Source organism: Thunnus albacares, chromosome 9 (genome assembly GCF_914725855.1).
Source record: "Thunnus albacares chromosome 9, fThuAlb1.1, whole genome shotgun sequence".
NCBI classification, from domain to species: domain Eukaryota; kingdom Metazoa; phylum Chordata; class Actinopteri; order Scombriformes; family Scombridae; genus Thunnus; species Thunnus albacares.
The window spans coordinates 10,002,843-10,015,668 of NC_058114.1; the positions used below are offsets into that span (position 1 = coordinate 10,002,843).

The 12,826-nt window shown below is 39.5% G+C and overlaps 1 protein-coding gene across 1 annotated transcript in view; it reads right to left on the reverse strand.

The window, feature by feature from the left end:
- Positions 1–1,069: 1,069 nt before the first annotated feature.
- The window catches only part of LOC122989533 (integrin subunit beta 3 binding protein), a 51,284-nt gene continuing 39,527 nt past the window's right edge, over positions 1,070–12,826 (reverse strand). The window contains exon 8 of the mRNA XM_044362488.1: positions 1,070–1,647. Within this exon, the coding sequence (XP_044218423.1) occupies positions 1,478–1,647 (170 nt within the window). The 3' untranslated portion in view covers positions 1,070–1,477. The remainder of the gene's footprint in view (positions 1,648–12,826) is intronic.

The window sequence follows — 12,826 nt, forward strand, 5'->3', positions numbered from 1 at the left end:
TTGGACAACAACGCAGGTCTACAGCACAGATGAATACGATGTATTAGGCTTTGGAAACACACACAATACTTGTTGTTTTGGCTCTGCACATGAGATCTGTTGACAATATGAAAAATATAGAAAATTGCCAGCCTTATTCTTACCCTGCTACCCCAGACCGAAGCTAACGCTAACTTACCGGGAACACAGAGTGGTGCAGACTTGTCCTAACATTAGCTGACTAACAAGACAGGTATCATTATCAAGTAACATTGAACTTGGTGAAATATTGCGACAATAGTCCGACTCAGTGGTAGTCCCAGAGCAGCAGGTGAGCCAACTGTCAATCACAGCTGCCAATCAATGCCCACAAGGCAGACATCAAAGCTATTGTTCGTCTTTATATCTCATTAACAAGCAATAATTTCCAAAATGACCACCAGCATACCTATTAGAGGGCCCGAATTTAGCGATTGAGACCATAATGACTCGTTAAAAAAAATGTATTGACTTTGTATTTCAAGAGAGAAGTTGACGCTTTTTGAATGGGAGTCTATTGTAGCCAGCATATAGCGACAGTGTCAGTAGTATTCCACTTCAAAGGACTTCCGCATTGGCTTCAATTTCAAGATGTGGTTGTTGCTGCTTGTATACTGTATAATCCCAACGTCTCCCAGAGCTGTACAAGAGATTTTCAAGAGATTCATTTTTTGCATAATAAACTTCTGTAAGCCCATAAAACTATAAAACATCAATTCACAACATCAAGAGACTACAGATCTTGTGTCCTGATGGCATCCCATGTTTCTTTACAGACAGTGTTTCCTTTCAGAATTTCCTTCCTTTTTATTTGATAAAAGTCATTTTTTTGCATGACTAATAAAAGCTATACCCTTGTGATTACAGCAACAACAACCAGCACAACATAAGTCATTAACATGGTTATAACGTGATAAGCTAAACCATGCTATGCAGATACAGAGATGAAGTTGCAGATATGGAATGAGAAACTTATTCTCAACTGAAATGAACAAACAAGCGATAAACTCATATTCAAATACAGAACTGATGAATTAGGACCACTGGTTTGGTTGAATCAGATTTTTTCTCTTTATTATTCATTGTTAATTGTTTGCTGTGGATAGAGAGCTCTCTTAGTTTCCCTCTCTTTCTATTCAGTTGACATTCCTGACGGGGAAAATCCAGAATTCCTAAGGAAGCACAAAACATTACATATGCAGGGAGAAATTTTGGATCGCTCGCAGCCACAGTCTCACTCTGTCCCCCCTGCACAGATCTGCACGGACAACTCCGATGCCAAAAAGAGCGCGAAACAAATGACATATGCTGCAAAACTTGAAATGTATGTAACTTCCTCAATATTATCCTTGACTGGCTTGCTTTGTTTCAAATGTGTGTCCAAACCATGTACACAGATGAATGACCCAGCAAAGGAATTCCTGCTACAGCTCAATGAAATGGCTTATGCAGGGCAAATTTAATATGTGGTTTTGCACAGACAATGCCGGGGTTTGAGCAGATCTGCTATGCCCTGGAGCTGGGTGATGAAGAAGAGCAACACAGAGGAGAATGAGGCCTTTGTGAGCTTCCAAAAATTTGAAGGCCCCTCGCAGGATGCAGCAAAACCTGACCGATGAGGACAAGTCCCTGTAGGGGAAACAAGAAGAGAAATCATTACATAAGTGCAACAAATACTTCATAACTAAGCAACAAAAGAAGAGCACATTAGGAAATTAATGGAAAATCTTTCTACTGTATGGCACAGAGTAGAGCTTTATGGGCAGCTAATGCCGTCCTCAACCAGAAAGATGTATGAGATAAGGTGCAGTACATAAGTATTCGAGTCTTTATATCTGTGTGCTCATGCGTATCATCATTATTATTTCATGCCTGTGATATTATAATTTACAACGGGATAGAAATGAAGGTCATTTGTCATTTCTGCTGTGGCAGCAGAATGAAGTCAAAGAAGCTGCTGCTCAGGGCTTTACCTTCGCGAAGTGACATAAAAAGATGTTCCATAACCTTCAAACGAATTGAACATCTGTGCCGGAGAGGCAATTTTAAACACAAATCAAACTCCTTTTGAGCAGATAAAACAAAAGTCACTTTGCCAAACGGCAACCATGGGAAGACAAACACAAAATGCAGTTACGGTGATGTGGAAGGTTTGTGCAGGAATGGTCATCACAGAATCATCTCTAATGGTGGCTTAACAGTTTAAGGAGCTGACTTTGTAATTACAACATCCCTGTTTTGAGTTCAGGCAGTTTTTCATGTTATTCCTGATCTCCCTCTCCCCTCATTTCTGATCACACCTCTACTGTCTGCTGTCTAATACTCCAAAAAAAAAAAAAAACACAGAAGAGAAAAAAAGAATCACCTCCCATTGTGCATCCCCTTAATTTGAGCCATAATGCATTACCAAGCCACCCCAAGGAACACTGCTCAGTGCTAACACCAGGACAGAATAAGCAGCAGATTCTCTGATTGCATTTTAGCATATTAAGCCCTTTTGTAAACATTTGATAACATTCAAAGGCTTACGGCTGTTCCAAATGACATTAGCCCCACTAACACGAGTCATCTGACAGGAATACCTCTAATTTCTAGTATAGATTGTTTTCATGCAGAATTCTAACATGATAATTGAATTTGCTGTTCTGAGCTTCTTTCTCAAGTCCAGTCACATGGCCCCATTAGCTATTTAGCTTCCCCCTTTGGTCCTTGAGTTGTGACATTACAGGCCAAGAAGAAACCGGCCAAATAACTATTAACCGCAGCACTTTGATGATTCTGTAACATGTTTAAATTATAGAATTGGCTTGACTCTCCACGAGTTCTTTCTGTGAACTCGAAGCCACTGGCTGGTAAAAAAAAAAAAAGTGAAACCCAGATTGTTTTTGTTTACAATCAGAAGTAAAAATGAAAAGATTGTCCTACAGTTTATTTGCTGACTTTCATTATTTGCATATAGATGTGGTGCAGTGCAGCTGATTAAATGGCTCCAACAGCTTTTTGTTACATTTTGAAGGAGAAACTGCATGTAGTTACAGTAAAACATGACTAATCACAAAAATGTTCCACAGTATGGTATTTTTATAATTAGATATCAGTTGATACTGAAGCATACATCCTGTGTATATGCTCATCATTGTTCTCACTACCTGTTATAACCAATAGATGGCATGAAACTGTGCCCTCAGCAAGACAGCTGCAGATTTCAGGACAGTGGCTCATACACAGGCGGATACATCTGAAGATGTCCCAATTTGACATGAGAGCTGCTTTGTTGTTCTACTGCCAAGAGGAAAGGTTTGGATACTTTTGCAGTTTTAACAGAAAAAATAATATAAAATAGAGAGTCTTAAATGCGTTGTTTATTTTGGAGGTGAATAGGTGGTTATCCTATTGGATGTAAAAAGTCGAGTTAATTTTATTTACATAACCCAATATTGCAAATCACAAATTTCCCTTGAGGGGCTTTACAGTCTGCACAGTAATACAACATCCTCTATCTTTCAACCTCAGTTTGAATAAGGAAAACGTCCCTAAAAAAAAACCCTTTAACAGAGAAAAACGGAAGAAACTTCAGGAAAGAGCAACAGAGGAAGGATCCCTTTCCTGAGACGGACAGACATGCAATAGATGTTGCACAGAATAGTAAAAAAAAAAAAGGTAAAAGAGAGACATTCCTAATATCTTAAAAAAGCTTTTGAAAAATGCATCAACTGACAACAAAGCACACTGCTACACACACATATTTGAAATACCTTTATTTGAATCTGCCAATTACATTACAGGTATTCATGAGACAAAGATTTATAGATACATTCATTCACCAGGCCTGACAATCATAATAACCCAGTTAAAGTATGTTTGTGAACATGCTCAATGCTGCCAAATATCTGTTTCCATAACTAAATTTATATCCTAGCTGAGTGATATTTGATTTTTATCACCAAAAAGCTTCATCCGTGTACAGGTCAAAAACGCAGCCAATCAAGGCTTAAAACTTATCTTCTGCCTTCATTTACAAAAACAACATCAGGATAATTAGAGATGTTAGAGAACAGGTCTCTCTCTCACACACACACACACACACACACAGACTAACATATCTCGAACATGCACCGTGTGGAGGAAATCAATCTGAGGTTACCGCTCACCAGATGTTAACATCTTTAAAAGGGAAATCCACACTAAATGAACTCCTGCCTGCAACACTGTCTCTAGATGTGTGTGTGTGTGTGTGTGTGTGTGTGCAGCATGCCAATGTTGAGTTGACCAAGTGACCAGCAGAAAGATATTCAATGTGAGCTCGCTGCCAGGTATCATTAAACTTCCCCTTCTAGTAGATAAAAGCAGCCACACATGCCACCATCTGTTTGCAGGATGCCCCGGCCAGCTCAGCGCAGCGTCCTTTTACTTTATTTTGTCATCATAACTGAGGGTCTGTGGCATTTTTTATCCCCTTTTTACCACCTTGTGTTAACTATAAGAACAAACTGATATATTTGTGTACATTTGTAGCAGGTGCTAGAAGTGTATTTCCAACAAGCTCTTCCTTTGCAGAAAGAAAATGAAGAGGAATGACAAAACTAAGCAGCTTGCAAAAAAAAAAAAAGCATAGAAAGCTGCACGTGTCACATTAGTCTAATACATTCAGAGGTATAAAAAGGTCTTATTTGAATTCGTCAGTGCACAATAGCTCACAGTTGTGCATGCAGAGGGCTAATGGTACATTTTGACACCGATTCATATGCAAAGAACGGATGGATTTTATTTTAGCACAACATCCCATAACACTCTGAGCATTGTGGTCACTGTGTAACATATTCCAAACTACCACCCCCTCATCGCTTTTCAAGCCAGATCTGAGTCATCCTGACTGAGACATCCAAGCAACAAGACCCCCCCTCTGTTTCCTCTGACAACAGTATCTGCTTATGATCTGCCACACAGTTGTCAAAGCGTGATTTGCAGTGCAGCCTCAGTGTGCGGAGATGGTGAAACTCCCCCATTGTGCGGCGGTGTATTGGACCGGGCCGGGTGTCCTCTCAGTCAAATCAAAGGCGCTTCCTCCGGCACTGTGGCGGAGCCCACTGCCTCTGGAGCCACTCATTATTACATGCGAGGGGGGACTTGTGATCTTTTTAATTATTCTGCACTTCATTTCTATCCCACCATTCAAAACGCAACATGAGAATTGATTGCCTCAAAGATCCATCTTTATAATCTCCCCCAGGCCCATAAATTATCCAACTTTGGGGCAGGGTGGACGAGCCGTGCAGGCACAAGCAGATCTCTTTCAGTGCCACACCATACTGCAATGTGTTGGGGGGAGCATAACTGAATGGGGCTGCTCTTTCGCTGGCTGAAAACTGGAGGGGGGGGGTGAAAAAAAGTACACTTGTTATCTTGTGAACCCTCAAACATGTAAGATAGGAATCTCTTGAATGTCAGCGACAGAAATGGAATTAACAAGAGATCTTTTTATTGTCACAGAAGGTCATTAGGCTGCCAATCGGGGTAATTATGGAAATGATCTCCCCAGCTCTTTGGAATGTTTTCCTGCTTCCATAAGGACTTGAAAGTGTTCAATCAGCCTCTCTCGTGGGAAAGTTCAGCCATAACTGCAAGTGTACCAGCAAAATCAAATTAAGCAAAGAGATTTCATTAGTATTTATAGCCCCGAGGCATTTGTAAAAGTATGGAGCAGCGGAGTAATGTGGGACTGTGGAAGGGAGAATTATTGCTTAATGACAAAGGCCATACCTAGAAGACATACATATGGATAATGAATAGGAGGCATTGATTGCATCTTTAAAGAGGATTCTTGAGGGAATGTAAAATATTGATGCTTGTGTGCCTGACTTTGGACTCTCAGTGTGGGTGTCAGTGTGGCAACTTTATCTGGATTTTAACTTTATTATTCAGATATGTTTCATCTTGTGGTCAAAATAGGAGCAAAATTAGCTAAATTATAGGCTAACAGAATTTTATTTGTAATCTTTCTTAAAAAATATATAAAAAGGTGTAATTTAGTAAATAATTGTGCATTTAGTGAGACCAAAAATACAATATGTATTTTTACTTTGTGCTCCATTGTCTGCCAGAGAGATTCAGGCCAAAATGTAATGAAGTCAGATGGCTATGTGCAGTAAATTGTAACACCTGATTTGAATCATTGGGTCTATTCAGTCCACTTAACCTCAGAGTAATTGACAATTTAAAGGTGCAGTCCTTAATTTCAAGAGACAGCACAACGACTTTGATTAGGATGTGGGATATGCACTTCCCCGCTGGAATAACAGGCAAGGACACTTTTTATAAAGCAAATAAGGAAGTGCAACATAAAGTAAAAAGGAGAAATATTTGTGTTTTTTAAGATGAATTGAAACATTTGGCTTAAGGTAAAGACACAATATTATAGACTATTATAGACTGTTAATGATATTAGCTTGATAGTTTATTCATAGGCCTTTAAATTTCCCACCACACAAATAATACAAGAGCTTTTTAAAAACATAAACAGACATTTCAGTCAATCCTAATATCAAAACATCATTCCTCTCCAAGTCTTCTTCATCTTCTTCTTGAATTCTTGTAATTGGGTTCGAGAAGAGGTAAAGTGTCTCTGTGAGGAACTTGACAGATTGTGTGAAGGAGTATTATTATGGGCAGATCAGGCGGGATGTAAGAGGTAATTTACTCTGATGTTACATATATGTATGCATCAATAGGCAAGAGGATATTGAGTTCAGGGGTCGCACTGAATGAGAGTTCCCGTAAGAAATGCAGATGCAAACATTAAGACTGGTGCATGGGGGGGAGTAACAACTTACAAATTGGACACTTCTTTGAGGAACCATGTTGAGTTGAGGTTTTTCTTTATTTATGTGCTTATTGTACACAAATTGTAATTTTGCCGTTGGATGGAGCGCCAGTTCACTGTAAAATATGTGTCACTGTGTCCTAATTTAGCACAAAAACATTAAAATAATCAATTAGATTTCTGATGACAAGTCATAAATAACTGATAACTGTTCATTTATAATTAATTATATAATTATTTTTTCTTATAAATAGCATATTTAAACATTGTTGTGGCCTTGAATGTCATTTTCAGCAAAGTTTTCTGGCGACTTTTGTTATAATGTGGCTCGCTTTGGTCTCTATTTATTATACTCCAGTGACCACAACCATTTGACACCCGCGGCAGTATTAGCACATTGTTTACTGTCGTTTTATGCAGACTATGATTTCATGCAAAGCCGGGCTGCCTGTGTTTTGACACCGTGCTAAATGCCTGGTATAGGGCCAATTTGCACCGTTTACAGCCTGAATCAGCGCGCTCACACAACACCGACGATACACTGATGTGCAACTTTCAGCCTTATCTGAATGACAAAAAGCCTACAAACTGGGTGACATTGCACGTACTTAACAAGTACACATTGGCATGGTAATCCGGCTGCATTTAGCTGGAGGTGTCACTTTCCCACCAGCTGCCGCGAGTTTCATGCAGCCTCCCGGGGTCTTGCCACTGACGGACAGCCGGGTGGAGAGGAGCGATGGACGGGCGGAGGGGCCGCGCGGAGACGCGCCGGTGCGTGTTTGGAGAAGTTCGCAGAATGAGACGCACGAGATTATCATTATAAAGCAAATTCAGATAAATATTGTATTTTACCTCAAATCAGATGAAAATGAATTCATTCTCATTTAATTAATATAACTAGAAAATAGCCTAATACTCAAAGAAGACAATGGTGGGATTATGTGAAGTGTCAGTATGAAAACAAGATTTTCGTTCAGATTATTGGACTGCTGGATGATTTTACATTAGACCATGCATGTCAAGTAACTAATAGGCTATTCTTTGTAATCAGATACATCTGAAACAACCGTCAAAAAACGACCTTTTCTAGTAATAATCAAAACTGTATTGTTAATTATTCATTTTTTCACTCTCTGTATTTGATTATTTACAGTATGTTTCACCTTACACCAACCAAAATCACCAGATTAGACACCTACAACTGCATCCTATTAATCTCTTTGTATGTAGCCTTTATGAATTCCCAAAAAGATTAAGCACATTTGCCAAAAATACAATTTCCAAATGCTGATGTCCCTAAATCCTGCAAGCAAAGAGGCCACAGACAAACCTGTTAAAAAATGAATGTAAACCTTGATGTCCACTGAGTCTACAAACCCGAACGCTTTGTGTTTTTTTTTAATGCATTTTTTATATTTTTTTCAAGCCCAACCTGCCAACACCTATTTGAGGAAACAATAGGCCTAGGCTAAATAATCAGAACTGGTGGTTGTCATACATTAAAAAAAAAGAAATACTATATATATTTTTCATTTTAAACATGCTCTTATTATAAAGCTCAGTATCATAGTTGTTCATATGTGAACCATGACAGTATTTAGAAGCTAAAGTGAGATGAGTCTTCCTGCATCACCTGCTGTCTTTATACAGGTGCGTCAAACAGATGCGACGTCCAACACACACACACACACACACACACACACACACACACACACACACACACACACACGCCTGCATCAGTGTCTTCTATTTTAGGCCCTTTGTGCTTTGTTGTGACGGAGAGATCTGGCCCCGGCTCATCTTGCAGGAGGGAGGGTTAAAAATGAGCTCCATCATATTGTTTGACAGAAACTCGCAGGTTGATAGAGTGGATTCTTGGAGAAGGGCTGAAAATGGGGGTTTCCAAAAAAGAAGAGGAAGAGGGAGGGGAAAAAAACAGCTGAGAGCTCACATGCCTGCCTTCCAGGGCTTCACAGCGTCGACCATGAAAAATCCAGTTAGAGGAAAAAGTATAATATTTAGATGATTTTTCAAAACTCTTATGTGTGACGCGCAGCTGTATTGGAGAATATCTTGTTTTTATTAAATCTGACAAGCTGAAGATTTGGCCACTGATGTAAAATAATTAACATAATGGTCGTAATTACAGGCGCGCTAACAATGCCATTAATTTATCATATCGTTTTACTGGCTGCTGCCCCCAACTCACCTAATTAATTACACGAGTTGCCTTTAAAAAAATCTGTTTTAACAAACAGCTGGTTTCGTTGGAAGCGTGCGAGTCAAGCAAGGTGCAGTTTATTGTGGGTTTAGATTCGTCATGACGTAACGTCTTTGCATTTTGAGCTTAAACTCGTCGTTTATCAGTGTGAATGGAGAGCAAACGCGAATATTTTCAAGTTAATGGAGGTTTTAATTATGAATTTATGAGTGGCAGAGATTTAAAAATGGGTTGTGTCTGTAATGATACCAAAAAAAACACATGAGATGTACCAAATTAATACTGAAACCCAATAGTCTTCTTTAAAAACGCGTTTTTTAACTAAGAAATCAAATGCGTAAAAAGAACAGTCCCATTTGATTAAACGCCAAAAAACATCACCAACCACCTTTGTGAAGGGCTTCAGTCCATCACACATTAAAAGACAGTGTAATAATTTATGCTTCCAAACAGTGAAAGCTGCTAATGCACCTGTTTGTGGTAATTATTAAGGTTTTGTACGCCAATATTATTCGTAGCAAACACATTTCGCGTAAATCTGACTTTCCCACTGAAAGCCTTTGATCTGCAGATCGTGTAAAGATACAAACTGCATTTAAAAAAAAGCCTTAAAATGCTTTCAAATCATTTCATATTTGGTCTTGTGACCTTCGAAAACACGTGAAAATGCGCACTCTCTCCCCAGTTTTAAAGATTTCCTTTGAAATAATTTCCATTATTTTGAAATTGTGAAGCAGAAAAATGAAGGAAAACCGATCCATCAAAGTCTCCAAACAATTTAATTTACACCTGAAACACGCATGTGAAAAATTTTCCCCACTTGTTTGTGTTTGAATGAACAGTATTCTGTATCTCTCACACTCATTCATTCATTTAGAGAGAGAGGGAGAGAGAGAGAGAGAGCATCCTTAAACAGTAGAAATGGTTCAAATCTCAAGCACCCGCCGATGCTGAAGTGTCCTTGCGCGTGCACAGACACCCTACCAGTCTATACAGGTGACCCTGACCTCTGACCCGGTGTGTGTGTGAGAGAGACAGAGGGGTACACAGCAGATAAAAAATAAATAAATAAATAAGATCCCCCCCCCCCCCCCCCCCCCCCCCCCCCCCCTCAGGAATCAACAGAGCATCACGTTATTATGATCACAATTATTTGTTCGGTGACCTTGCTGGTAGTTTGCAGCGATCACATGTGGAGACTGTTTCCTCTCCATCACCTGTGCTGCCCCCCCGTCCCCCCCCCCCACCCCGCCCCCCCCCGCACCCATCCAACCCCCCCACCCCCCTCCCAACTAATGGTTTCATGCCGGAGCGAGTTGGCTTATTATACTAAAAGGTTTTGTCGCGCTAAGCCGTGCATGTGTGCTTAAAACGTACATTTCATTAACAAACTGCGGAGGTATAAAAGCGGATTTATGAGGCTTCAAAAGATCACAGGAAGGACGGGTTTGAAACCCCCTCTCGGTGCTGTTGCAGGCAGGTTATATCAGCAGTTACGCCGCCTTTCACACAACACTGCAACTCTGGGATTTTTTTTTTTTTTTTTTTTATTTTTGGTTAAGGAAGGGAGTCTGGCTGCACCTGTCTCCACACACACACACACACATACACACTAACACACAACAGGAGAGAGAGAGAGAGGGGACAGTTTCGTTAAAGCAGCGACCCTTTGATTCCTTAAAAGCCCTTAAAAATAAGAAAAAGTGTCCATTAAGCTTTCTTGTTTTATTGGTATAAAACATTATTTGCTACATTTTTTTTTTTTTTAAAAGGCACCAAAAAAGAGGTTTGGTCATCTTAACCTTTCTGTTGAGGGCGCAGAACAATTCACACACACAAAAACGTCTCTAAATATCCTTCATACTTCAATGGACTTCTGTTGCTATGAAGAAACGCGTCAAATCAGCATCACTGACTGAGAACCATAAAGTCTTTGTTCAGATAAGTTTTCGATCTGAATAAAATATCCCAAACAAATAACCGTCAACAAATGTCCAGGTTTATGGCCTGAACGAAAGAGAAACGTGTTTTTTCTTAAAAGTGCGCACTCGGCCTGCATGAGAGTCATCGGGATGAAAGTTGATGCAGACTCCGGCTTCATCTGCTAAGTAGCGCGTATTGACGGACCTGCAGATCACACAGGTCACCGAGAGATTAACACGAGGCAAGTCTAATCGGAAACCGCGTTTCCCTCCTTTGACCCGCGCGAGCATTATTAATGATAGTGTTTGATTAATCCCACTTTCATCCCCGACAGCGGAGGTGTCAGAGGTGGCGCAGAAAACAGCGCCTCTTCGCACTGCTGAGGGCAATTAAAGGATCACATTTACTCCCCCAAACTATAAGACACAAAACAACAGCGGCTTCAAAATGAATTCAGAAAAATGTGGGTTTTTTTGTTAGGATAAACTCTACTTTTATCAGGCGAATTAAGTAATTAATGTTAAATATTTCATTAATGGGGTGACATTTGTCATTTTGGCAATAATAATAATAATAATTACAATTCAAATGATATCCAGGTGTAATGAATTAAAATGATTCTACCTCACACCTTTTTTTAAATTGACAAGAGCAGCTTGTAGCTGAGAAATAATCCTTAATTGCATAATATCTTAATTTATATGTTTTCATTTATTCAAATAAAGCGTTTGTCGCAAATAACAGACAGGTGTTGATTATAGATATTTTCATTAACCTGCTAAAGGTTAAAAAAAAAATCAACTGAACGTTTTAATCGCTTGTGGCACATCATAATATATTTAATTCCATATTTTGTTAATTAATTGTGCATTTTTTTTCTATATAAGATAGTAATATTAGTCGCTTTGAACGTTAGCTGAAATAGGAATGGTTGCTCTTTCCTAAATGTTCTCACCCCTTCTGTATTGGATCCGACATCCTCTCCCTCAGAGCAGCCTAACAGCGCTCACCTTCATGCTTGTGAATAAATGCTCTCTTTGCATTCACCCGCTGCCGCATTTCCTACTTTTTTCAAATGTAAAAACATGCAATGATCGGGGTCGTTAGCACCTCTTCCAAACTCTTTAAGGAAATTCTTTATTCTCTCCATTCATTGTCGTTGGTGGTGGTGGTGGTGGTGGTGTTGCTGCTGCTCAATATTCTTCCCACCTTCGGCTAATCCTGCGGGAATAAATAGACTTGAATTCATGCTTTGCATTCGCAGCTTTGATTTACATGGCGGGCTATAAAGCTGGAAATATCAAGTCATGCATTTCAGCACCTAATAAACAACGTTACATTTTTAAAAATCCTTAATTATCTTCCACAAAGTATTTAAAAAAAAATAGCATGCACGGACACTTAGTTAAATTAAATTGTGAAACAAGAATTTAAAAAAAACACTTAATAAACTTAAAGGAGTGTTCAGTAAACTTAGCTGTCGTCGTTTTCATTCTGCAGCTTTCAACACAGTTTGTACGAGCAAAGTTAAAGCTTTGGATTGTTTTTACGCAGCCATGTTAATGCGCATCAGATCTTTCAATCATGCAGGCCAATTTTCTCTCCCCCTCCTCCTCCTCCTTCTGCCACCGTTAAATGGTCTATGACGGACGAACACAGAAATCAGCGGAAAGCAGCATTGCTGATGTCCCATTGTTGACAAATCCATGAAACAACTCCAGTTTGCATGGTTTAACAGAGAGGAGAGGAGAGGAGAGGAGGGTGGAGGGAGGGACGAGATGGGGGCGTCTGTCGTCACCGAACCACGTGTCCTGCACTGATAGTATATCTTATACTGGGAA